Genomic DNA, 25726 nt, shown 5'->3' with positions numbered 1-25726 from the left:
CTAAAGTTCTGATACTAAGCATTACTAAAGTGCTGATACCACGCATTACTAAAGCACAGGCATTACTAAAGCAACGGCTTGCCGCGCACCATAGTGGCAGTTTTCACGATGGGCTGCTCACTGTTGTCGCTCGGCTTGAAATTGCTGAAATTGCAGCAGCAGCAGTTATCATAGGTACACAGCAACCACATCAGTCAGCAGTTCACACACCTACAGCAACACTAACGGTCAACAGTTAGGAGACTTGCAGTGTCAGAGTGATCTGATCACTTGGTGCGTCCTAGTCTGCGCTCAGTGTTTGGCTTGTTTCAAAACAGTCAAACACCAAAAAAGGAACTTATTGAACATATAAATAAATACTTAACATTAACTATTAGGGGTATTTAAAACTTTGAATGACCCTCCCGGATTGTGCTACTGGTGGTCATCAGTAACATGTTTGCATAACATCAGTAACATTTATCCCTGTATGTGTGGAGCCAGAGATGGAAATGAAATGAAAGATATAAAAGGAAAGGAGAGGGTGGATTAAAAAATACAACTTATGACAGACATCTCTATAGCAACACAGAAGACTTGCATATGGTGCTGGTAGGAAAAAGTAGAAGAAACGTACCAAAATGGTTTGTTTATTCTGACCTTACTTCCTCTTCGTGCCGCTCATTTCTGATGGCGGGGGAAGCCATGTTGAAATATAAATATTGCTTATGCTGTATGCTGGCCCCGTGTGTGTGCGTGTGTGTGTGTGTGTGTGTGTGTGTCTGTGGTACAGTACTGTGCCTGTGGAGATTCTTTCTCACATATTCCCCAGTCACTTACTAAAGGTCATGGTTGGTTTTTTTTTGTGGACTTTGCATGTGTGTGTGTGTGTGTGTGTGTGTGTGTCTGTGTGTGTGTTTTCTTTTACCTCAAAGAGGGAACTATGTGAACTGGGTGGTGCAACAGGAGGCGGGCACGGGTACCTGTTACGTTTGTAGCCTTTTTCTTTGGACTACATGGTGATCTGCCTGGGCAGGTTTAACGGCAGAGGTTCAGGCAGCGATGCCTCCACCTGGGCATCTAGGAATGGTGGCATTAGCCCGCCTGTGGAGAGACGCTCGCAGCTCCCGCACCAAGACTGAGCACTGCATGTCGTGCCGATTCTGTGAACGTAGTATCTTTCGTGGACTTTTGCGCATGTTAGCGGAGGGGCCTGCCCACATCTCCCTCCCTCCACACCACACTGCCTTACCCGTGACATTTGTAGATGCCAGATTGGGCTCTAATATACTGTTGCAGCTATTGGCTGTCAGTGTGTGCTGAAATACCAGCCGATATCTGGGTAAACAGGAATCATATTATTCTTTATTGTGCGCCCAGTGGGAAAGATTGTAAGGGGGGTTTTCTTTGGGGAAAAGAGATAAAGAAGTTCTTAATGTCAATATGAATGAACGGCGGACACTCAGCTATCGTCCTGCTAAAACACGGGGGGGGGGGGGGGTGTTCTTTTTTTAATATCCTGTGCTTTCGCCCTGGCTGATCAGCCCTGCTCCACCACCGTCTTGATAGTGTTGGAGATGCTCGGTGGATTGTCCATGGATATGAGAGTCTTCACGCTTGTGGGTCTTGCCTAAGCGCGGGCGTGCTCAGAATGGCTAATTAGCTCACGGGACCGGGGGAAGGGCAGCTAACAAAGCTGTGGTGGGCGAGCTGCTTGCCTGTTAATTAGGCTTAATGAACGAAGTTCCACATAAAAATGTGTCATTTCTTCTCCTCTCTCCTGAACTGTGAACTGTGGTGGGGCGGGGGAGGGGGCGGGCCCAGATCGTCTTCTCTCTGATGCTTAGACCGCTCAACCTTTTTTCTTTCCTCTCTGTGAGAGACAAGGACATTTCGGGCGCGTGCGTTAGAACCAAGGCCCTGTCGGCTCTGTGATTGGTACATTTGCTGCTTTGTTTCCGGCTAATTACGAAAGGATTGTGGCGAATGGGCTCACACCAGCACGACATAGGCAGCACAGTCAGGGGTGCCTGGGCCCAATTAACCCTTTGACTGGTCAGACCAGGCTAAATCACACCTGTAATTGGTGCTAAGCTGACTAACCACCGAATGAAACTTCATCTACATACTTTAGGTAGCTGGACTCTTAAAAGAGCTTGTGTTCCACCGGTTTGGCTGTGTACCTCTGGACTTTAATGATTTATGGAAGTCTATTCTTGGTTGAGGTTACCTACATGGCTTTTCCTGGCAGGTGTAAGTGGCCGAGCCTTTCTATATTCATGACTTTTCAGCAGAGGAAGGGATCCTTTGAGCTGAGCATTGAACATGCCTACCTTCCAGAGATTTCTAGCTTCTGTGTTTTCCTTCTGAGAACATTAGTTTATTCTTGCAGTTGCCTTCTCATCCTGGTGTAGGAGGATTTGCTGGGCAAATTTGAATGAACTTTCTCACATTAACTAATGTAGTAACTGGAGGATTTCTACAGCAGTTGCCCACTGATCTACCTCAACTTCATGACTGCAATTAAAACAAAAGAAGTCTCACAGTGGAGCTAGCCTAAGCACACATACACGCATACATAGCCTAGACCCCCCCCCCCCACACACACACACACATACACATATGCATGCACTGTATGCCTCAGATGGAGGGGACTTAATGAGAATTGTTGAATAAAGCTCCATGGTAACGCAGACGATGTGTCACACATCTCATTACCTAACATCTGCACACCGTTGTCACTCCATCAGTACACCCCCGGGCTGCCTGTACTGCTCCACGCGCTAATTCCCCACTAGCACTAATCAGTTGCATTTTTATGAAGCACAGAAAGGTTAAAGGTCACGTACCTCCAGTGCTACACAGGGACCTCTCGTCCCCTCTTTCTATCCCATCTTCTCTCTCTCTCTCTCTCTCTCTCTCTCTCTCTCTCTCTCTCTCTCTCTCCCTGATGGCTTAAGCTGATAATAGATTGTGGTGAGCTGTTAGTGAGTCCTGCATTCATGTGCTAAGGGCTGTGGCTCTCAAACACCCATATGGAGCCCAACTTTGCTCACTCCTCACAACAAGCATCAGCTTTTCATTATGTTTTAACTGTTTATGTACATAAATATGTTGCTTCACGTAGCCTACTGATCTATTGATTCATTGGCTTATTTATAAATGATGGAATCAATGAAAAAAAATCAATTAATAATAATTAGTAGGAGCCTCTCTGCTCTTAGACTCTGTGCCATTATGAAAAAATGGACATTTCCCAGCATTTCCATTTTACACTACCATGAGTGCATTCTGGGAAGGAGTTCATGAGTGTGTAGGGGACTGACAGCCATCACCTCTAGCATGACACTAGCAAGATAGCTTGATGGACAGGATCCTAGGACAGTGTGCTGGCCTTCTGGCGGAAAACACAGAAGACAAAAGAGAGAGAGAGTGGGAGAGTGATAGAGAGGCCAAGTCAGCTCTTTTCCTCCATCACTCACACAGAGACACACACAGGCCCCAACCCTCAATTTATAATTTATTGTAATGTGTCCATGCAAATCCACTTTGGCCTTTATGGAGACACTAAACGCTGCAGACAGTTGTCGTGCGTTCTGCATCCCGGAGGCTGAGCCTGAGTGGCTGTAAAATGTGTTTGCAGAAGGGTTTTATTTTTCCCACAGAACTTACTCATAATTGGACTGTAAAATGTGTCATTAATGTCCTCACGCCTACCTCTTGATCATTGTTCGCTGATGAGATTGTCAGCGCTCTCCCTGGAGGGGCAGCCGTGCTACGAGATGCTGCTAGCAAGGAGCGTCTGCGTCTCCCGCCGAAGGGCCACCCTGCCCCCGGCTCGCACCTCCCACTTAACCAGCACACCCCCCCCCCCCCCCCTCCAGCCGGGCCGTCAGTGGTGATTACTGCGTGCTTAGATGCGGTTGTTGTGCATTAGGCCATCAGAGGGGAGGGGAGAGGAGGGGTAAAATAAACACCGTAGGTGCTTTTTCAACTCTGGAATCAGCATAGGAAAACAGGCCTGTCAAAGCAGTCAGTAAGATCTGAGAGGTGTTGACTAATTGCCTGCTAATTACACAGTAAATTGTCTAATTAAGCTGATGGTTAATTAGGGTAAGCTTGCACAGCAGTCTTGAGGAAGTCTCTCTCACACTCTTTCACTCTTGCTCTCCTTTTCTAGCGAGAAGGAGAGAGAGGAAGAGAGAGAGAGAGAGAGAGAGAGGCCTTGCCGTCTTCCCGGAAAGCAGGCCATGTAATTGGCACGCTGGCAGTGACTGGCGCTTAACATGACACACTGAGGCGGCAGAGGCGCAGACAGACAGAATCGGGATGAGCGGCAAACAGCGGCACTTGTAGCGGGTGTGCTTGCGGGGCTTTCGGCCCTTTCCGTAGCCGGCAGCGTTGTGGCATCCGTGCCGGGAGCATAACTCCCAGCGTGGGGCCCTCAGAAGCTGCGCCAGCATTTAGCCAGCCTCGGTCCTTGGCTGAATAATGTGCCGTTGTGCTCTTTCAGCTTACCCCCCCCTATTTTCTGTGGCCATTTTGATGTTCTCTGTTTACCTTTGCAATCATGTGCGGGCTGTGATATCAAAGAAAAGGGCGTCAGCGAAACACCGGGCCTGCTGTTTTCTGTCTGTTTTCGACGAAACAGCATTTGAGAGCTGTATGAAAGAATACAAATCGACTATCTGATAGAATGTAAACTCGGCTGGATTGTTGCTGGCATTTTGTGAGGGTTACTCTGATAAGAGCTGCCAGAAATGTAGAGACATGACACACGGCAGGGCGATCCTCTCCATCTGTCCTGTCACCCAATCAATACACGGGGAGATAGGGACATAGCCACTGTTCAATCACAACGCAGCTCTTCACGCCAAGCAAGACAGAAAGAGAGGGAGCGAACACTTCCATAAGATCAATGCAGAAAATGTCAAAGGTGAGTTCTGAACCTTTAGAAAAAGACTAGGCTGGGAGTTCTAACACCTCTGCTACTCCATTAGCCCTACAGCTAATGGACAAAGAATAACATTTCCTAGGTGAGAGGTGAGAGGCATTTCCGTCAAGACACTGTTTTTTTAGGGTGATACAAGCAGCACATAGACACAGTGTTAAAACAGTGTTGCTTGCGAAACAAAGGAGATGTGCAATATGGATCATAATTGCTTATCTAATAGTTTGACGGGCTTGCATGTTAAAACTAGAGCTACTAGAGCTACTAATAACGTCAGTCTCATCACTCGGTTGCCTCATGCTTTATTCGTTTTGACAGGTCTTGTTTATTTACCACTTGATCTGCAAGTCCAAGGCGATAAAAGGACAATAGCACAACAGATTTTGCATGTAGCACACCAGTCACAGTTCAGTGCTTTGTATTTATTTAACAAGCAAATTAGCAGAAGAGAAGCTGATCCAGGCCTGAAAAAAGGGAAAAGAAATCAAATACCCAGGCTCATTAGCTTCAGTTCCATGTTTACCATTTATAAATATATCCGTTTAATTGGGAGATCAAAGCAGTAGTGGCTGCCTCTTTTATGGCTGAAAGGGCACTTAAGTTGCGCTTCTTCAACATCTTCAGTCTCCTGATGTGCCCAAACTTAGTCTGACTTGGGTGTCTTTGCTTCCCGTAAGCATGGCACTGATGTAGATTCTTTAGCATCTCCTCATGCCTCACTTCTAAATCAGAGTAAACACTCATCGGCTTAAAGATTTGACCAAAAAAAGAAAAGCACAATTTTCTGCTCTGCTGGAGAAGTGCCTTACTAAACCCGCGACTCAGTCAATTGAAATGCTTCATGTACTTTTGCGAAATCTTCTCTGTGTCGGTTAGACACTGCTCTGGTAGTTGGGATGGTCTGGTGCTTTCATCCACTCCTCTCTTAAAGCGCACTTTCTGCTGGGAGTCGTTATGCCCCTGTCTCTGTGGATGTTCTGCCTGACCATTCCCACTCAGCTGAACTGAGTGATGGGTCAATAAATGAGGTTTGTAGTTCTTCCAGATCAGCACTGCCTACCCAGATAGCAAAATCGTGTTGCTCCCATAATTATTTCTTCTGAACAGCTGATTTTATGACAGCATCCTAGAACGCAGGATTGTTTGAAGGATATTTCTAAAAATATATCTAAAAAATAACAACATTGATGTCAAATTTTAATGAATGAGGTACTGTGAGCTAAAGTGAGGTTCTGTGTTCTTTTTATAGGAACCCCTTGTTATTTACAAAGTGTATGTCTGCTGTACTTTATTACATAGTTATGTCTGTTTATACGAACTTATATTTAACCATTCACATTTAGTCCCTTGTTCTAACAAGACCAAAGAGTGGACAATAAAAACATACATTTTTGACATATGCATTTCAGTATCACACTTACTAAAAGAATGAGTCCAGGTCCCTCTTTTATATGATTGTTGTGGGTTTGATCCATTTTTGGCCATCATTGTTTGTACAAGAAGGATGCCTCTTGCCAATACATAAACACTTTTCTTTTTTCCATGTCGAGTAAATGGTGAAAAGGACTAATGACCAAGCTGACAGACAATATCCCTCTTCATTTATCACACAGGGTTAATATCCTTTCCTTTGACGTTAATTTATTAAGTCCCTTGCAGACAGGCCGATCTTCCGCCTTGTTCAGACTTAACATCACGTTTCAGAACAAACCGTGAAAAAAGAAAAACCTACCAGTGATACTACTGTATAATTGTTTAATATGTTTATTTTTTAGTATTTATAGTTATTATACTATATACTGTATAATTTAATTGTGGAGAACATCTCTTGCAAATTATATCTGATGTTCTGGTTTGTAAGTTTTCCCATTAAAAATGTAGGTTTATTAAATGGTACCCATCAGCATTTATAGATGTATTTATTTCTTATTATTTAGAAAACAGCTTATTGACAGACTGCATTTAGGATTTTCCTTGCATTTGTTCCTAAGAGCAGCTGAAGACCTTGAAACATAAAGAGTGTTTTATGGTTCTCCAGAACAGAAATCTGTTCACACATTAGTCGGAACCAGTGTGTTTTGTGTGTTGGAGTCCTTTGACTGTTAGAAAGTTGTCACATGGTTTATCAAGGCCGCTGGGGTGGAGATGGAGGGTTGAGATGCTGTCACGCATTCAAGGTTGCTCAGATTTATTAGTGACAGCCAAAGAGAGAGGATTAGGACTGTTGGGATGATCTTTGTCTACAACCTTAAGAGACATCAATAAGTGACATTCTCACACATATGTGTGTGCATGCAACCAAATACACACACACACACACACACACACACATACACTCAAATACAAATAGATGCAAATTCAACTCTAATGTATATGTTTTTGTACTCTTAGAATATGATGCTAAAAGGTAACAGCGGAGTTGAAAATCTCTCTTCAAAGCTCTCTGATAAAGATTTTCCAGGAGTGGACAATAAGAGAGGATAGTCACTTCTTATTTTCATGGTTTCTTCCTCAGTGTGTTTACTTTCGCTCTGTGGCTGGGTGGCAGTCAAGGTTAAGAGCAGTGTTATTAGACAGTCTTCCCATTGTCAGACACTGTTAACCCATGCACTGGTTGGAGAAGGTCATCTCAGACCTCCCTCAGAGATGGCCACAGTAAACAGCAGGATAAAATGATGGGTGTACAAGTGTTCCATCCACACTTTATAGACAAAAGGATGAATGATGTGCAGAACTGCAGCATAGCCCCCCTTTCCCCTTCTGTTTCACCTTCTGTAAGAAGTTCTAGTTTGTTCGAGAGCTATTCGAGAGCTAAACCTGCCGCTTTGATTTTTCTGTCATGGCTGCCTATAATGATTAATGCCTCGTCTTGGGGCCACTTGGTGTAATTATGACCTTTCCAGATTCTTTAAAAAAAATTTTTGTCTGCCCTCCATGGCAGGTGGGCTGAATGCACCATGGCCCACACATTACACCTCCAAAACCAAGGGCTCCGCCTTGGCCACTCCGTTTCTGCCACGGGTCCGAGCTCCAGGTCTGAACCCCGGTTCCGAGCGCGTGGTCCTCAGCAGTGTAGCGTGTGTGCGGGAGTGGCTCACTGCAGGGAGCCTCATAGCTCTTTCATCTTGCTCAGAATGGGAGTGTGTCCTTTCACATGGCTGAATAGAGGATCTCCCTCATGTTTCTGTTTAAAATGCTGTGTGACGAAGCCTCGGAGAAGGGATTGTTGTAATTGTCCATGTTCATTGCCTCTCTCCGAGCCTGGATGTATTTGTATGAGTTGAGCGGCAGTTTCGGGAGCACTGAGAGGAAACTAATCTGCCAGATGACTGCAGGTGATAAAACCTGCCTGTAAGGCAAGTGTTATCCCACCGTACATGTGTATTATGGTAATCTACAAGCTTTTTTACATATGGAATTTAAAAAAAAAAGTCGAATGTTTGATATCATAGGGCTGCACTTTTTTATCATATGTCTGGCTTTAATTTCCCTCATGTGTTTTAAAAATGCACGTCTACGTAATAGAGTTACATCTTCTGACGTTCTCTTTTTGTGCAGAGGTCATGGTTTGTACATGCAGCTCCTGGTTTCTTATTAATTTTGAATGTTTTACTGGGTATATTTCTCTCCCTTCATTATCATTCAGGCTCATGATGGGTGAACTGCCTGGTTTTATGTAGAACTCGGTATTGAATCCCCTGAAACCATGACTGGATGTAACACTCAGCCCCTGCATAGCAAAATATTTGATATGGTATTAGTTCTAGCCTGTGGTTTAATGTGTGGGATTATCTGCTACTCTGTTGTATGTTCTGCACTTGACCTCCCCTGCGCTGAATGTTAGAGAGAGAGAGCAAAGTAGCGGACAGCAAAACACACTACTCCCTTCGGGCAGAAAAAGATGATCTGAAAGACAAGCAATTATTTTATTTCTCTGTTTTTTGTTTTTTTAATGGCAAAGAAAAAAATGTAAGAAAACACAGATGAAAACACTTTAGCTATATAAACCTATTTGTTCCCTACTTATTTTATCATGAAGGATAGAACCAGTCACTGTCATGCTTTGCCATCATTCCAAATTGTCTTAAGTGAAATGAAATGAGGGGCATTTTGTTGGAATATACTTCAGCCAAATAAAACTGAGGCCTCAGTTATGTCTGTGCATGTGTGAGTGTGCGCGCCAGTACATGCCAGTACATGCCAGTACACACCAGTACGCACCAGTATGCACCAGTATATGGGCTCTGTGCTATGTGGCCTGCTGCATTTCATTAGCAGTTCTTGCATGTGCTTGAGGCTGAAAGGCTGTTTGCTGTGCAGGGGGGATTAGGGACCTGTTCTACTGTGATAAAAACCTGGTTCGCTCCAAAACATAGGCCTGGTCATTAAGGCGAAGCGGTCTGAGTGAAGGGAAAGTACACATCATCTCCCGCCTCGTGGGTCAGAAGCTGGTAATGGCCCGAGTGCTAGCCATACACTCTCGCTAAAGAAGAATCCCCTTCAAAAGCTTTCTGAATGCCAAAGGAACACACTAGGTCCCTTTTACACAGTTTCTAATCTGCGCTTGACTCCCTAGTGACAGACACACACAAGAACACAAAAGGTTAGGAATGCATGTATGTCACATATGCAACCAAAGCCGTCTCTGGGAATCCAATTTGCTTTAGGCTGTATAGTTGGGGTGTGTGTTGGGGGGAGTCGGTGTGTGTGTGTGTGTGTGTGTGTGTGTCTGTGTGTGTGTGTGTGTGTGTGTGTGTGTGTGTGTGTGTGTGTGTGTGTGTGTGTGTCTTATCTCATGCTGTGCGTGGCACCTGTTTCTATAGCGTGCCAGTCTGCTCCCTTTGGGCAATTTTCATGATTTCCAGTTGCTTAATATTAAAACTCTTGTTCCGCTCTGGCCTGATAATACAGAACGCTGGCAGCCAAATGTTCCCTGGTCACGGCTTCATTAAATACAGACTTACAGATTTGCCCCAAGCTCTTGGGATGGCAGTCTCAGTTCTCCATAGAGCTCCTACTGGAGGGGCACTGGAGCCCCATTAACTGTCACTCAGTCCTCAGAAATGTCACACCAAAAACAGCAACTCACTGGAAGCTTTTGGAAAGGAGTGCTTGCATATTTGCATATCTTGATAGAATATTCACAGTGAGCTGTGTCTGCAGCCCAAAATATGATTTCATTTCATTTTAACATGAAACACGGCTTCCCTAAATTCCAAATGTGTTTGAGGCAAATAAGTCTGCTACATGCCTCCCAGTCTCAACCTGTCCTCATGCATGCATTCCAGTCAAGATGAAAACAACGTAGTGGATTTGTTATCTTTCAGACACATTTGACAGGTCTAGTAAGCACATGTAAGTACACAAAATATAAGTCTAGCATGTAGTAAAACCCCTGCTGCTACTTATTTGCCTGATAAAGGAAGTTAGAAAGAAAAAAATCTGGCTCTACTTTGCTTCAAATAAAATTTACTCTAATTAGATGTAATTAGCAGCAATTATAGTTTCTTGTCTCTGTAGCTGTCTAAATGTTGTAAAATTAAGTTAGCATACTATTATCTGAATTGTTCTGTAAGGGTAAGCCCTAATTGGGTTATGCAAATTGTTCTCTTACCCAACTAAATAGTGATGGACAGTTTACCCGAAGAGGGAGGATTAAAATGACAGTTCCTATGTACGTAATCTGGTTTTATCAATTCGATTAACATTGCAGAGTTATAGAATATCGAACAGAAGTTAATTTATTTATAATTTCTCTCATTCATATCAAATTAACTATGCTTCTATGTCCTGTTTGTTTAAGACAATTCTCTTTATATTGAAAATTTCCATGCAATATGATGACCTTACTAGATAGAAACCCAGATAATCCTAACTCACGCAGTTTATTAAATCTGATGGTATTGTGAAACCTAAATCCAAATGGGACCCATTTTATAACTCATTTGGCAGTGCTGGACTGTTAGCTTTACACTGTGACCTTGCATTTGGAGTGGTGGACGGCAGTTTCCTGTGATCTGCCAAAGCCATTAGCAGGTCTCTTGCAGCATTAGCCTTTTGTGGCTGCCAGCTACTTTCACGAGCGCTCTAATGTACTGAGCGGACTGATTACAGTGCGGCTGAGGAGGAAGACCACACACAAGACAGTCCACCTCACTAACGTCTAATTAAAGCTAGACGGTGCGGCATTTTGGCTCTCCTTCTGGAGGATCCTCCCGTTTGGGATCGGGGTTTCATGTAGCACAAACCTGTCATAGATGGAGACTCCTGTGTGGTAAGAGAGTCTGACCATCTCTCTTAGGAGTGTGTTCGGTGTGACTCAAGCCTGCGCTAACTGAGGCACTATGCCAAAGCGAGGAGTACTGTGCTCCTTAATAAAAGCCAACTGAGCGAAGAATGGCTTTATTTCTTTTTATGGGGTCTTCCTCTTCTGCACTTGGTAGTATTTCATACATTTTGCTTCAGTTCATGATTAAATATGAACTTAGTTCAGCTTCAGAGTGTTCTTTAGAGACAGAGAGGGAAATGCTACTATTGAATTTGTGTCATGTATTTTCATGAAATATGACTGTAATTGTCTTCTTTATGGTGTTTTACAGATAAATAATGGGCCTATCTAGTGGTGAGGTCCTCTGCACTGGCAGTAGAGTTGCAGTAAGCAGGAGCTCTCAATGTTTGCTGTCCTATAGAGCTATCACAGATGTGCTTCATTAGCACAATTCAGGAGAGCTGGTGTGAGGTCACCCAGCAGATGACTGGCTAGTCATCTCCTGCTCTGCCTGCTGCCACCTACTGTTTCTCACCTCTCATTTCTCAACCTGCTGACTTTCAGGATCTGGTCACCAATGTGTCGCCTCGAATCGTCCGTGGAACAACGTCAGGCCCTGTTTACGGCCCGGGCCAGGGCTCCTTCCTCAACATTGAGCTGATCAGCGAGAAGACCGCAGCCTACTGGTGCCAAGCTGTGACCGAGCTTAAAGCGGACTTCCCCAAGAATGTGAGCACATCTTTAAGCAACTTTTCAAGAAACTGATTCAGTGTGAATGTTAAGCAGGTGTAGCACAAAACCGCATGGCTTTAAGTAGAACTGTACAAAAACGCAGTGTAATATGCTATTTCTTGAGGGTTTATATATAGCAAAATCTCTAGTGGTAAATTAACTTTAAATAGTAAAACTGTTTTTGTGCACGGTTACATTTATGGCACTTAGCTGACACTTTAATCCGAAGTGACTTACATTTTGAGCAACTAAGGGTTAAGGGCCTTGCTCAGGGGCCCAACAGTGGTAACTTGGCAGTGCTTGAACCAGCAACCTTCAGAGTGCTAGTCAAGTACCTTAACCACTGTTATATGAAGCTACATTCAGCGCAGTCACTAATGTTTATGAGGGACTAACATTACTTGGTGGGTTGTTTTACAATTAGGACAAATTGTTTTCATGCATCTTTAAATACAACTGACAGTTTTCCTCTTAATAAAACAGGAAGTAAACACGGAGCCCTGGAGATTCCTGCTGTGTCACCACTTATAATGTCACTCTCACACACCTCCAACACGCACTGTATTACACACAATCATTCTGGTGTGTGTGTCTTCCATTTGCTTTGCCTTTTCTTCAGGGCATTGGCTGAGGGAGGTCAGTCTGGACAAAGTTAGCCCCAAGAGACCAGAAAGAACACGAGTGCAGTTACAACTGAAACAGCATATTTAATAGATCTGTCTGGCATTTTTTGATGTTTTCATATTTTTGTATGACAGAATGTTTTTTTTTTTTACATAAGGCAGTTCATGTGCATGACTTGGCTTTTGCTGTTCCCCAGGCTGAAGATTGAAGATAAGGCTCTTCAACAAGGAGGAGCTTTGAGCAACTAGCTTTTTATGTGCTTCAGTAAAATAGGAGGGTAGTGAACTCCCCCTGCAGCGTCACACAAATGCACATATGCGTACCCGACAGTGTGTACGAAGCACACGCAATTCATAGCCTACACAAGTCTGCGACTGGGGGCATGCTCGACGCTGCCGCCCTGCAGTACAACAACAGCTGCCGGCTAGGAAGCACTCAGTCGGAGCTGAGATGACCATAGATCTAAAAACGATGCAGGGACGCTGTGGAAGCGTAGGTGCATCACGTCGGTGACACTGTGCATCCTTACTTTATGCAATACGTTTTTTTCCATGTTCATCGGGGCAGAAACAGGAATGGCTGTTTTGGTCTGCTGACTTGTACGTCATAATGAGTGGTGTTATTAATGGTTGTTCCTGTTATCTCGGAATTCAGACACACCGAAATTACAGCCCAGGCTATTGTTGGCTTCACATGATCATATGGCCCCAACCATGGGTGGTGATGTCAGCTTCTATTTCTTCCATCTGCTGTGAGGCACCTGCAATAAAAATAAATAGGCACGCTAAGTCGTAGCCATCTCAGCTCATATTTGTATATCAGTTTTCATCTCTCCGTCCGCATATAACCCCATTCAGTCCTTCGTACTCCCACAATGCCTACAGCCGTCAATAACCCAATAAAGAACAGAACCATTTAGATTTGGGCATTATCCATTTAAACTGTTGCACTGACATTAAAGTTGCACTAACATTTCAGTGTGGCTTGTAAACCCCCAGGCAAGGGGTGCTGAGAAAGCCACCCCAGGACTAGGAATGAGTTTGCATATTTTAGTGGCTGCAGCCTTTGCTCAACATCTTTGCATTGTCAAAGTGTCTGGTATTACAGTGCTGAAACTGCACCATCAGTGGGAGTGTTCCCACTGCCACCTTAACTCGCTGCGGGGAAATATGGCCCATGTGTGCTTTTACCACTAAATGGACAAGGGCTTTCATTAAATGTTTAGTTCTTCATTTGGCCAAAAATGTCTCTTTTGCTGTAATATATATAAATTTGATTGACTATTCCCAGTATTCTACATTTCAGCAAAGTGCATGTATAAGGTATATTTGGTTAGCAGAACTTGGTTTATTAGAAGGTTTACGCCAGTGCTATATAAAGAGTAAATAAATTATTTGTTGCAACCTGTGCAAAAACCTGTGACTACAGTGAGCAACATGAGTCTCTTTGGTTACTAATTACCTCAAATTTACCTCATAAAATTTGAATAGAATTTTAATATTAATTCCTCAATGTCCTTTTTATTATACCCTGTAATGCTGTGCTCATCTTTGCTAATGAAATCCAAATATTTATGGTGTGGAGTCGCCCCGTAACTCCATAACTCCCTTCGTGGCATGTTTGTGTAGCATATGTTGGCTGAAATTACAAAACAGCAGTTCATTCATTCTCTTCTGAGACTCCGCTTCTTTTCTTCTGCTCAGGAAATATCAAAGGATTCATTGATTTGCAGGAGACTTTGTGGCTGCAATCAGTGAGAGCCCTATTGTAAGTGATGTCAGCCATTCACTCCTTTTGCTTTTGAGTGGAAGATGAAACCCGTGGAGCTGTGTCTGGGTTAGAGCACAGAGAGCACCTCTCCCCAGCTCCGCTTCTCAAGGACCTCCCCTGCACCGGGCATGCGTGCATGCACCTGCACCTTCCCACTTCTACGATGGGAGCATCTCCACTGCAACAGGCTACCAGGTTTTCACATCCGCAGGAATCTCTCATTCCGGTGTGGATGATTTCCACATGCGGGTGAAGCTGGCTGGGTTTGGCAGGCCCCCAGTTGGGACAGCGATGCTCTGACGAGGGCAGCCCTTCTGCAGGGGAGGCAGTTCCGTTGTGACAACGCAGCCCTCCTGCAAGACCCCGGGCAAACGCTACAGCCCTCAGAAGTCAAAGCTCCGTGGCTCATCGCTACATTTAGCATCCTCGGTGCTTCAGTCCCAGTAGGCGAGCACAGTGGGGGCCTGGATCCGCCGCGTTCAAACCGCCTTATATCTTTGGCTAGTGACAGGTACTAGGTGACTGATCTCCATGGAGATGCTTTGTTGCAGTGTGCCGTGTGTTTGGAGGCTGGGTGCAGGCTTATTGGGCTGATAACGAGGTAATCCTGTGCTGCAGTGCCTGCTCTCTTAATTGTGCACTGGCTATCAGACAACACTTTCAGTCTGGACCGTGTTTAACAAACGAGCGTGGAGCTGTGGTGGGTCAGGCTGACCAGCATGTGGGTAGAGCTGGATCGGGTGGGTTGGGCCGGCCAGCATGCAGGCGGAGCAGGAGATGTAGGTGTCTTTTACATGGCCTCTTCCCATAATGTGACATTAAAGAGGCGAAAGTTCAAGCTCAAATCAAAACAGAGCACTTACTCCCACCGCAGCACCCAAAATGAACCTGTCTTAGTGGAGGGTGGTAATCTGGGGTGTCTGCAGTGACAGTTCTGTATTGCTTGGCTTGCCCAGGCTTACAATAATATTACCAGACACTATTTCAGGGTGTATCATATATCGCTTATATGTCAAAGATGCTTGGCAAATCTGAGCAGTAAATGTCAGGGCGCTTAACTTTATTTGCCCTCTAAAACTTGGCAATATTTTCTGCACTTATGTGGGTGGGCTGTACTTAGTCCATAACTGTGTGGTGCTTTTGGGGAAGTCTAATGCCTCAGAGATTTATATCTGGCGGAAATTTGTCCTAGGGGAGAGCACATCCTCCCAGTTTAATATCCTCCCGTGAAATCAGTTTTTTCTCTCTTAGTGTCCCTAGATACCTTTTGTTAAGCCCAGCACTTTCTGTCTCCCTGGTGTCTCCTCCTCCTCAATGCCACACGTAAGTCACGGCCGCGCCATAAGACAAGCTTTTAGATGTAATTAAATCGCAGGCCACGTGGCTACGAAACAAACGTGGCCGTGACCTCCGTTTCCCTCAGCTTCCCGCTGATTTCTACAGGTGTTGGGCACATAATGGAACACGGCTATGTGTTTAACGGGGTTCAACAGCACATCAGAGTGAGGGGAGACAGGACATGGAGATGTTGACCAGTGTCTTTGCTTAGCCAAATGAAACGGGCTCTGTGTAGACACAGACATACTGTACATTACGCGGTTTGTCAATACGCTATATCAAAGGCTTTCCCTATCTGATTGCTTAAAAGCTGGAGGCTATATTAGGAAGCTGGTCTCCCACAACCTGTTTTATTGTTGGATTATAGTGTGTCAGGGGGAGAAGGATGAAAAAGACCAAACCTAATCGGGGCCCAGCGCAGGGGCTCTTAGCTAATACCCTCTCTATGATGTTTTTATTGTTTTAATAACACCAGCGTGCGAGTGGATTTGTTCTTATCTTATAAATTATACATATTGATTTTGTGACTTTGAGGAAGGTGAAGGACAAGGTAGTCGCTTTTTTAAAGACAAGGTATTGGCTTTCACACACATTTTATACTATGAAGAAATATGGCAAGAAAAATAAACCATGTTTTTGCACCATCATAAGACAAACTGAATCTGTCATGGTTAGACTGTATTGTTTAAAATGTTCTCTGTCTGTCTCGCTCTCTGCTTCTTTCTCTGTCTCTCTCTCGGTCTCTCTTTCTCTCTCTCTCTCTCTCTCTCTCTCTGCCTGTCTCTCTCTGTTACAGATTATCATTTCCAGCATAATGTGCAGCTACACCAAAAATGATTGGACTGAGCTTGCCAAAATGGCAGAGGTGAGTCTTTGTTATGCTAATTTACCAATGTGCACAGTTGTGAAATTATACACCCTTTCTCGCTGATGATTTGGCTCTTGAAAACAGTCTGCCTAACCATTGCTTGGGGAACAAGGAGAAAAGTGTGATGCACCACACCTTTCCAAACTGCAAAAGCAACATTTACTGTTATTGCATAAACACCCCAAATATTGAATCAGTGGCAATTAATCTTGGATCTGAAGCATGCTACATTTAGGCAAATGTTTATGAGACCCAACTGGTTTGTTGCTGCCAAGAGGCTGAGAGGCATGAGACAGATGCCAGAGAGGGAGAGAGGCACTGATGGAGCTTGAGCAGGGAAGGGAGCAGGGTGGAGGAGGGGTGTATGTCTGTAGGCCTCACTTTTCCAGACTCCTCCATCTGTGAGCAGGAGCTCTCCAGCCCCTGTCCTTTCCTGGTGTCAGTCAAACCGAGCCCCAGCAGACCCACGGTGGACATATGAGCACATGCACACACACACTACAGACACAGACACACACACACGCACACGTCCATAAACTCATCGAGCCCCAGCAGACCCACTGTGGACATTGAGGCACAAACACACACACACATACACAGATGCTAACACACGCCCACACACACACACACACACACAGACACACACACTGTATACTTACAATAAACAACTGGGACCAGTTCATAATTTACAAATTTTGTTGTAGATGTGTTTTTTTTCTTTTCAGTTTTCGGTTGCCTTGGCTGAGAGTTCCATTTGATTGATTTTAGGCTGCTGTATATTAAGTATAGCTGTAGAATGTTAAAAACTGTACTGCTGGCAAGATCCAGAGTCTAACTTATTAGTTGGATTGCAGTCAACTAACAACCCCTCTGTGTCCCTTATGAGACTTTTGTAACTGTCCAGAGAACAACCAGGCTCAGTGACAACTTGGTGCCCCAAGCAACTGTTGTGCTTGTTAAAAGTAAGGGAGATGATTGGTTGAAGAGTGCTGTGATTGCTTGGGGTAATGTGGGCATTAGTGTAAGCTTGTCTTTAAAAGTGACTAGAAAAATATTGCACCTATCTATTAAAAATATTGCACAACTGGCAGTAAGGCGTGTTACAATTATCCACAGGTGAGTGTGCAAAAATGGCAGGTGAGGCACGAATGCTCATGGAGTCAACTAATGGACACAAATGGACAGAAGCATCTGCATAAATGTAAATCAAGTGACTGGTAAATTAATGCTTGGAAAGGTTTATTTGTGTGTTCAACAACATAGTTGTGAATTATTTGTATAACACAACCAAATTTTATTTTTTATTTTTTTTATTTTACATACCAACACACACACACACACACACACACACGCACATAAATATCAAGTACACAAGGTTCTGATGTTTTGGACAGAGAGCCTTCATTAGCCAAATGCTTCTGACGTTTTAGGAGGAACCAGTTTTTTTTAATATAAAAAAAATATTATATTAATATAATTTCTTAATATATTAAAAAAACTGGTTCCTCCTGAAACGTCAGAAGCATTTGGCTGATGAAGGCCCTCTGTCCAAAAAAAATAAAAAAATATTTATTTATTTATTTATTTATTTATTTATTTATTTATTTGCGTTTGAGAGTCCTGCGTAGTATCTTAGCTGTTCTCAGGACTGTACTCTTCTGGACCAAAATCTCTGATGTTGATCCTGGGATCTGTTGAAGCCATTCTCCCAGTTTGAGGGTCATAGCTCCAAGTACTCTGATTACCACGGGGACCACAGTTGCCTTCACATTCCACATCTTTTCTAGCTCTTCCTTCAGCCCTTGGTATTTCTGAAGCTTTTCATGTTCCTTTTTCCTGATGTTGCTATCGCTCAGGATTGCCACATCTATCACTACAGCCCTCTTCTGCTGTTTATCCATCACTACTATGTCCGGTTGGTTAGCCATTACCATCTTGTTTTTCTGTATCTGGAAGTCCCACAGGATCTTAGCACAGTCATTTTCCACCACCTTTGGGGGTGTATCCCACTTAGACCTTGGAACTTCCAGCCCGTACTTAGCACAGATGTTTCTGTACACTCTGCCAACCAATTGGTTATGGTGTTTCATTACGCTGTGCCTGGTAGCATCTTGCATCCCACTGTTATGTGCTGTATTGTCTCAGGGGCATCTTTGCACAGCCTGCATCTGGGGTCCTGCCTGGTGTTTGTGTGTGTGTGTGTGTGTGTGTGTGTGTGTGTGTGTGTGTGATAAACACATACATACACACACATTCACTCACCCACCTAGCCCCAGCAGACCCACTTTGGACACATGCACGTGCACGCACGCACATAAACACACACACACGCACACACACACAAACAGCTGATATTTTGAACGGAGATACAGTGAAGAACTATGTTGGCCCCTGGCTTGATCAGAGCTGACTCACATATCTCAGGTGCTTAATTGTGCACAGAAAATGTCAGAAAGCAAACAGGTGCACATGTCAATGTGTTAATTCCACTATCGATTTCATTGATGCTCTTGCTCTCTGCTGTAGCTCATTAAAGCAGACCTGTCAGGTTCATCACAAACCCCTGCTTCCCCTCCAAAAAGATGGACATCTAGTAAGACTCGCTCTTTCCTCTTCTGTCTCTCTGTACTTCTGACATTAGGCATTTGACTGGCAGTTCTCCTTAGCCACGGCCCAGGTCTCTTCTGCATATTATATATTCATACAGCAGATGAGGCCCTGCTCTAAGCCTGGCTGAGTGCATCGCTTTAGGCTAGACAGCACTGTCACACTGGGGATTGGAAGGCTTCTTCCATCACCCTCCACCAGGTCACTTCTGTGCTCTAGTCTGGCTCAGAATGTGAGCTCCCGTAGCGGCACAGGTGCCGTCCCGGTCCCGATCCCAGTGGCTTAGGGTCAGCCAGAAGAGGGAGGCTGGCTGTGCTACTGGAGATGGTTTAAGGGAGAGGGCAAGGGGCGGCATGCCAGCAGCACGGGCACTTGGTGACCCTCCTTCGTGGTCTGAATTCCTTGTCTTCCTCACATCCCGAGCACGCTGTTTAGGTTTGTCTGCCGGCAAATATGCAATAAAAGCCCGGTTTCCATGGCAACTCCGTTTTCAGAAGAATCAACCATTCATTTTCACTTTGAAATCTGTAAGGGAACACTTAACACTGTTTTTTGCCTAAGGATACTACTTAAAAGTTTTCTCTCTCCTCGTCTCGCTCCCTTCACCAAAGTGCCAGCCTGAAGTAAACCATTTTCAGCATTCAACTGCTACCTTACTTCTGCTACCCCTCTCTCTCTCTCTCTCTCTCTCTCTCTCTCTCTCACACACACACACACACACGCACGCACGCGCGCGCAAACCCCTATACCTTGCAGAGAAATATTGCATCATAACCATGAGCCAGGGGCTGTAATTCATAAATGTCAAAGTCTCTCCATGATCTATTCCTGCTTTATTCCATTTAAAGTTGGGAAGAGGGAAAGGAACGTGAGGTTTCAGGTGGGCACCTAAACTGAAGCTGATAATCACCCGGTGGATATGAGGTGTTTGTGGAAGGCCTAGCTCTAGCACCCTCATCAGTATGGGAGGCTGAGCTAATGAAAGGCTCAGCACTGTCACTCAAGCCTTCAGACTGCAGCTTGCTGCTCCCCACAGTGCCGGGGTCACTCTGCTTGAGCGGGAGCATGTGGATCGGCGCGCATGCCCTCCCAGCCTGTTCCGCATCCCTCCGTCTCTCTGACCCGCTCTGCCTTCCATGCCTGTTTTCTGGTTTTTAGTTTAGAGTAGTTTAGAGTAGCATCTCCATTTCTGTTTTTTTCACAGATTTCATTTTTGGGTTCCAAATAACAGCACTCCACCCCCACCCCCACCCTCCACACCCCCACACACACCCCCATGAAGCTAGCTTTGATGCTGTAAAGTGTTGGAGTGATGGGTAATGTTTACCTTATCAAGTGGGGAGCTGATAGCTCATGTCAATGGCAATGTCAGATCTGATAACGATCTGAATGGGAGCCCTAGTTCTTCTGTGGAGTGTATCCTTCACACCTGCCTCAACCTGCCCATAGGAACAGGAAGTAGGACTTTCACAGTCCTAACTCTAGCCCTAATACTAACCCCAACTCTAACCCTAATCCTAATCCTAAACCAAACCATAAACCCAGCCCCAGCTCTAATCCTAACCCTAATACTAACCCCAGCTCTAACCCTAAACCTTAACCTAACCCTAATCCTAATCCTAAACCAAACCATAAACCCAGCCCCAGCTCTAATACTAACCCCAGCTCTAACCCTAAACCTTAGCCTAACCCTAATCCTAATCCTAAACCAAACCATAAACCCAGCCCCAGCTCTAATCCTAACCCTAATACTAACCCCAGCTCTAATCCTAACTCTAACCCTATCTCTAGCCCAAACGTCCAATCATATGCTGAAGCCTACTCCATTAGGACTCCGCTCATGCACCCTTACGACTTTAATAAATGTGTTTAGACACCCAACGGAAAAACCAGAGTTTATGCCAACGTTGGTTAATGATGCTTGCTTGACGTTTGCATTTATTTTTATCTTGTGATGATCACTAAAGGTTCTTTAAATCCCATGTTGCTGTATAAATGGGCACCTTTTGCTTCTCCTACCTGCCTGTCATTTCCTTCATCTATCACGGAATATTTTGGGACGCTGTGAATACATATTAACAGGCTGAATATCATTCTGCTTATGCTCAGCCTCACATGCTGTGCATTTACCATTCCTGCCGAGGGGGAGGATGAGTGTATGTCATCATGCATACCATGGGTTACCCTACCACGTTTACATTTATGTTTGTGTGTGTGTGTGTGTGTGTAAGGGATTAGGATAAGAGGAGTGGAGCTGTGGCACTAAGCCTCTTGTTCTTTTTTTGCTCTCTGTATGTTCCTTCATCTCATTCTCACTTTTTCTCTCTGTCTCCCTCTGTCTTCCTCTCTCTATCTGTGTCTCTCTCTGCTTTTCTGTCTTTTCTGTCCTGCTCTCCCCGAGGAGTGCTTTAAAGGATGAACTGCGGGTGGGAGACTGCTCTTTTTTCAGGCCCAGTTCAAGCTCCGCTACCTCCTCTGCATGCTCCGCCTCGCTCTACTTTGCCATATTTTGGGCCGGCTCCTTCTCCCGCTCTCTACTAAGCCTGCGATATCAAGCAGCATCCTCGCTGCCGTCCTTCTCAAAGCCGCTTATTGTGATCTGTGATGATACCGCTTAACTCGTTGCGCGTGCGGCCCTTTGTTGCAGAGGGCGGGGGGTATGGGGGGGCCTCCTCCCTCCTCCCTCCTTGTCTATAATGGGCTTAAAGGAAGCTGGGCAAAATTAAACATTATTGATAATTGGCTTTGGGATCATGCCGTATTGTGTCCATTTTGTACCTGCGTATGGCCCTAATTGACCATGAAATCTGGAGCCTAATCCGGGGCCGGCGTGGGCTGCACCGCTCCCCAGCTGACTGTGATAAATGGCTTCATCCTGCCACTTGCTCCTCCGTGCTTTGTAAGGCTAAAATACTTCTTCTTCTGTTCTCCCTTTAATGGCTGTCAGTCTGTGGCAAATCATAAATCTGCAGCTGGACTCACTCTGGCAGGTTGGTGAAGCTTTTTGTAATTGTTTAAATCCCCCATGTGATGCGGTTTAAAGCCCCCACGGATATGTAATTGCCTGTCAAACGCCTTTCCTGCACAGCCGCTTTCAACGCCCCACTCCACCAGTCCGCTCACAGTGCTTCGTCTCCAGCGCATCCATGTGGAACAGTTATCATTTGTCTGATCTATTTTAGGCCTAATGTTTCACTCACCGTTGTTTTGTGTCTCTCATCAGTGCGTGCTTCCTCTTCAAAAAGAGGCGTTGTGCTCCCGTTTTTCTCAGCAGCTCTAAAGTCGGTGGTATTTGTTGTGTATTTTTTGGACATTGCATGATTAATTATCTGATTCGCAATATTTAAAAGAAAAGCAAATATCAGGTGTTTTGCATGATTCATGTTGCAGTGGCCATGCTTGCCTATGGATCTCGATCAAAGTCCTCTCAATTGCCAAGCCTTTACAAGGCAAAAAAACAACAACCCACAATTGCACTGAGTATATTGAAATAATGTTTGCATAAATGTCCCCCTTGAACAGGCTTCTGGAGCTGATGCCCTGGAGCTGAATCTGTCCTGCCCTCATGGAATGGGCGAGAGGGGTATGGGACTGGCCTGTGGGCAGGTAGGGCCACGCTTTCACACTCCTACACCTCCTGCATGTTGAGAGTCAGGCTGCAGGAGCTCACACTCTCTCTCTGGGAACAGGAGTCTGTTTGCATGTGCAGCCATGCCACTCATCTACTTGTATTTACACAGATCCTAACTATTACCCAGATAGCCACGTCCAGCTGCTGAAAACACACTTCTGTAACATACGCACATGTACAGGTCTGAAATCACAATGATGGTAATGCGTAAGACTGAGTATCAATTAGAGACATTCCATTCCATATAAGAAGAGAGTGTTTCAAACCTTTTTTTTGTGGAAATGCTGGATATCAGTGGCATGACACCATTCCCTTTAGTAAGGGACTAACAGGAGGTCCAAGCATGCCTGAGATGAAATGCATCTCTGTGTGTGCTGCTCAGAATGAACTGAAACTTGACACTTGTGAATGGACAGTGGCAGGTATACTGTAAGGAGAACTGACCATCACAAATTCCTATAATTAATGTACCTATTATGAATGTCTGTCTACTCATGTAGAGTACACATTTTCATAACAACACTTTCAAAAGAAACATTACAAAAATGTAATAATCCATAAATTGATATATATTTATTTGCATTTTGTAATCAGTTTTTTCAAACGAAGAATGCCATTTGCCAGGATTAATGAAGCATTTGAGACTACTTTTTTTTTTTCCTTTTGCATGTATAATGCATTTGTATATAATGCATTTTACTTAGAAACAAAATATATACCATTGTGTATGACTTCAGTTAGATTCTTGGGTGGAAAAAAAACCTGATGCTTGATGTACTTATAAGAAAATCAGCACGACCATTTTTTTTCTCTCAGTGGACTTTATATGTAGATTCAATAGTACATGCCATGTTTAGATTGGCTGTGCACAATCATAAACATTGTACATTTGAGCATCTTGGTTATTTGTCTGCTTGCGCTTTGGAAATTGTGCTCTTTGCCTCTAAACGCCTTTGACACAGCTTGTCACTGAGTCTGTAGTGGTCAACCAAATCACATGAAAATCGCCGCTGGCAGACACACGCCGTGTCAGATCACTAAAACATCAAAGTCGTTAAATGCAAAGCAGGATGTCCTCCGTCAGAGGACAGAAAGGCCGTTTGAAGCATGAGCGTTCTGGCCTCGCATCCGAGGAGCTGGTGGCAGGCAGCAGGAGGCAGCGGGTGGAGCTCGCCATGCCTCCACGTCCTGTCAGGCACCGCTCGCCAGATCCTCCATATGCATCAAGCCTCGTAATGATAGAAACTACAACCACAGTGAAGATCACTGTGACTTCCCCCATCACCCTCACAGTGGAGAACACTGTGACCCACCCCACCCCCACGGTGGAGAACAGTGTGACCCACCCCACCCCCATGGTGGAGAACACTGTGACCCACCCCACCCCCACGGTGGAGAACAGTGTGACCCACCCCACCCCCACGGTGGAGAACACTGTGACCCACCCCACCCCCACGGTGGAGAACACTGTGACCCACCCCACTCTCATGGTGGAGAACAGTGTGACCCACCCCACCCCCACGGTGGAGAACAGTGTGACCCCCCCCACCACCCCCACGGTGGAGAACACTGTGACCCACCCCACCCCCTATGGTGGAGAACAGTGTGACCCACCCCACCCCCACGGTGGAGAACACTGTGACCCACCCCACCCCCTATGGTGGAGTACAGTGTGACCCACCCCACCCCCCTATGGTGGAGAACAGTGTGACCCACCCCACCCCCACGGTGGAGAACACTGTGACCCACCCCACCCCCACGGTGGAGAACAGTGTGACCCACCCCACCCCCACGGTGGAGAACAGTGTGACCCACCCCACCCCCACGGTGGAGAACAGTGTGACCCCCCCCCATCCCCAGCCATCCCCCCATCCCTGTGTGCCCGGTGCAGAGAAGCCTTTAAGCTCATGCTATGGAGGGCTCTACACTTTCAGTGTGCTCATATCCAAGTTGCAGTCACCATCCTCCCTACACAGTAGTACTGGCAGATATAGAGGACAGAAGTTGCACATGCTTCCATCATCTTTTTTAAAGTTCCAATCACACAGTGTTGCCTCATTATGCTAGGAGGAGAAGCACCAATCAGATGGCTCTATCACTCAGCTAAGGATAAGGCACTGATGACTTGCCCAGAGCATTGACCAGGGTTTGTTTGGTAGGTCATAGTGTGTTTGTTTAAGTTAAAAGCTGTTCTGCATAACACCCTGATGGTTATTTTATCAAGCTGTGGGATGGTCCACAAAGGCAAACGAGATATATAGATTCTGTAAGTAATTATGGTGTTTGAAAGACAAACTTAGCCCATTGTACCTTATGGTCCTTACAGGCCATATCTGACATGAACAGGACACATGCTCCTCATTCATGCTCTTCTGATTAGGTGCTAGATTACAGGAAATAAAACACCTTTTCCATTCTAACGGAGATGCAGCTGTTTTTACACTGCAGTGCTCATAAATTCAATGAGCGTTTGCTGTAGGTTTTCCGCTCTAAGACAAAAAGCTAATCAAAGGCACGGGGCCGCGGGCTGATAACCTCCGTGTGAACTAAAGACAGGCAATATCATTTAATCACACTCTTTGGCACCTTCTCTTCTAGCTGGGGAAAAACATCATTTCTGACAATATCGAAAGAGAATTTGATTTTAATGATGTATTAATATGCAATTCTTCTCCCTCACTCAGTTTAACTTGGCTCACCCTTTCCTCAGAGCTGTTCAAAATTTAACTGGCTTCAGCGTACTATATTTTTGTTTACTTTTATTAAGCATAAATGTGTATAATAATTTCATTACATTGATTACACTTAAACTATAGCATTGGCTCTTCAGTGGCCATCACAAATCAGACATTTTTAGTAGCAGGGGTCTTTGAACACAAGGCTGTCTCTATGAAATGTAGCCGAATGTGCCAGAGCTGTTTATCTTTTTTACAACGCTGGGCATAGCCATGCATCATT

At 44.9% G+C, this 25726-nt stretch overlaps 1 protein-coding gene across 2 annotated transcripts in view; it reads left to right on the top strand.

The window, feature by feature from the left end:
• Positions 1–25726, top strand: part of dpyda (dihydropyrimidine dehydrogenase a) — a 113293-nt gene that overhangs the window by 54593 nt on the left and 32974 nt on the right. The window contains exons 14-16 of one of the 2 annotated variants that reach the window (XM_027016151.3): positions 11763–11927; positions 16459–16527; positions 22660–22743. In XM_027016151.3, the coding sequence (XP_026871952.2) occupies positions 11763–11927; positions 16459–16527; positions 22660–22743 (318 nt within the window). The remainder of the gene's footprint in view (positions 1–11762; positions 11928–16458; positions 16528–22659; positions 22744–25726) is intronic. The other variant, XM_081696081.1, reaches the window with a different exon arrangement.

Source organism: Electrophorus electricus, chromosome 14 (genome assembly GCF_041902795.1).
Source record: "Electrophorus electricus isolate QZ-2024a chromosome 14, ASM4190279v1, whole genome shotgun sequence".
NCBI lineage: Eukaryota > Metazoa > Chordata > Actinopteri > Gymnotiformes > Gymnotidae > Electrophorus > Electrophorus electricus.
Note: the sequence above shows the minus strand (reverse complement) of the source record. Positions and strands in the feature narration are given on the sequence as shown.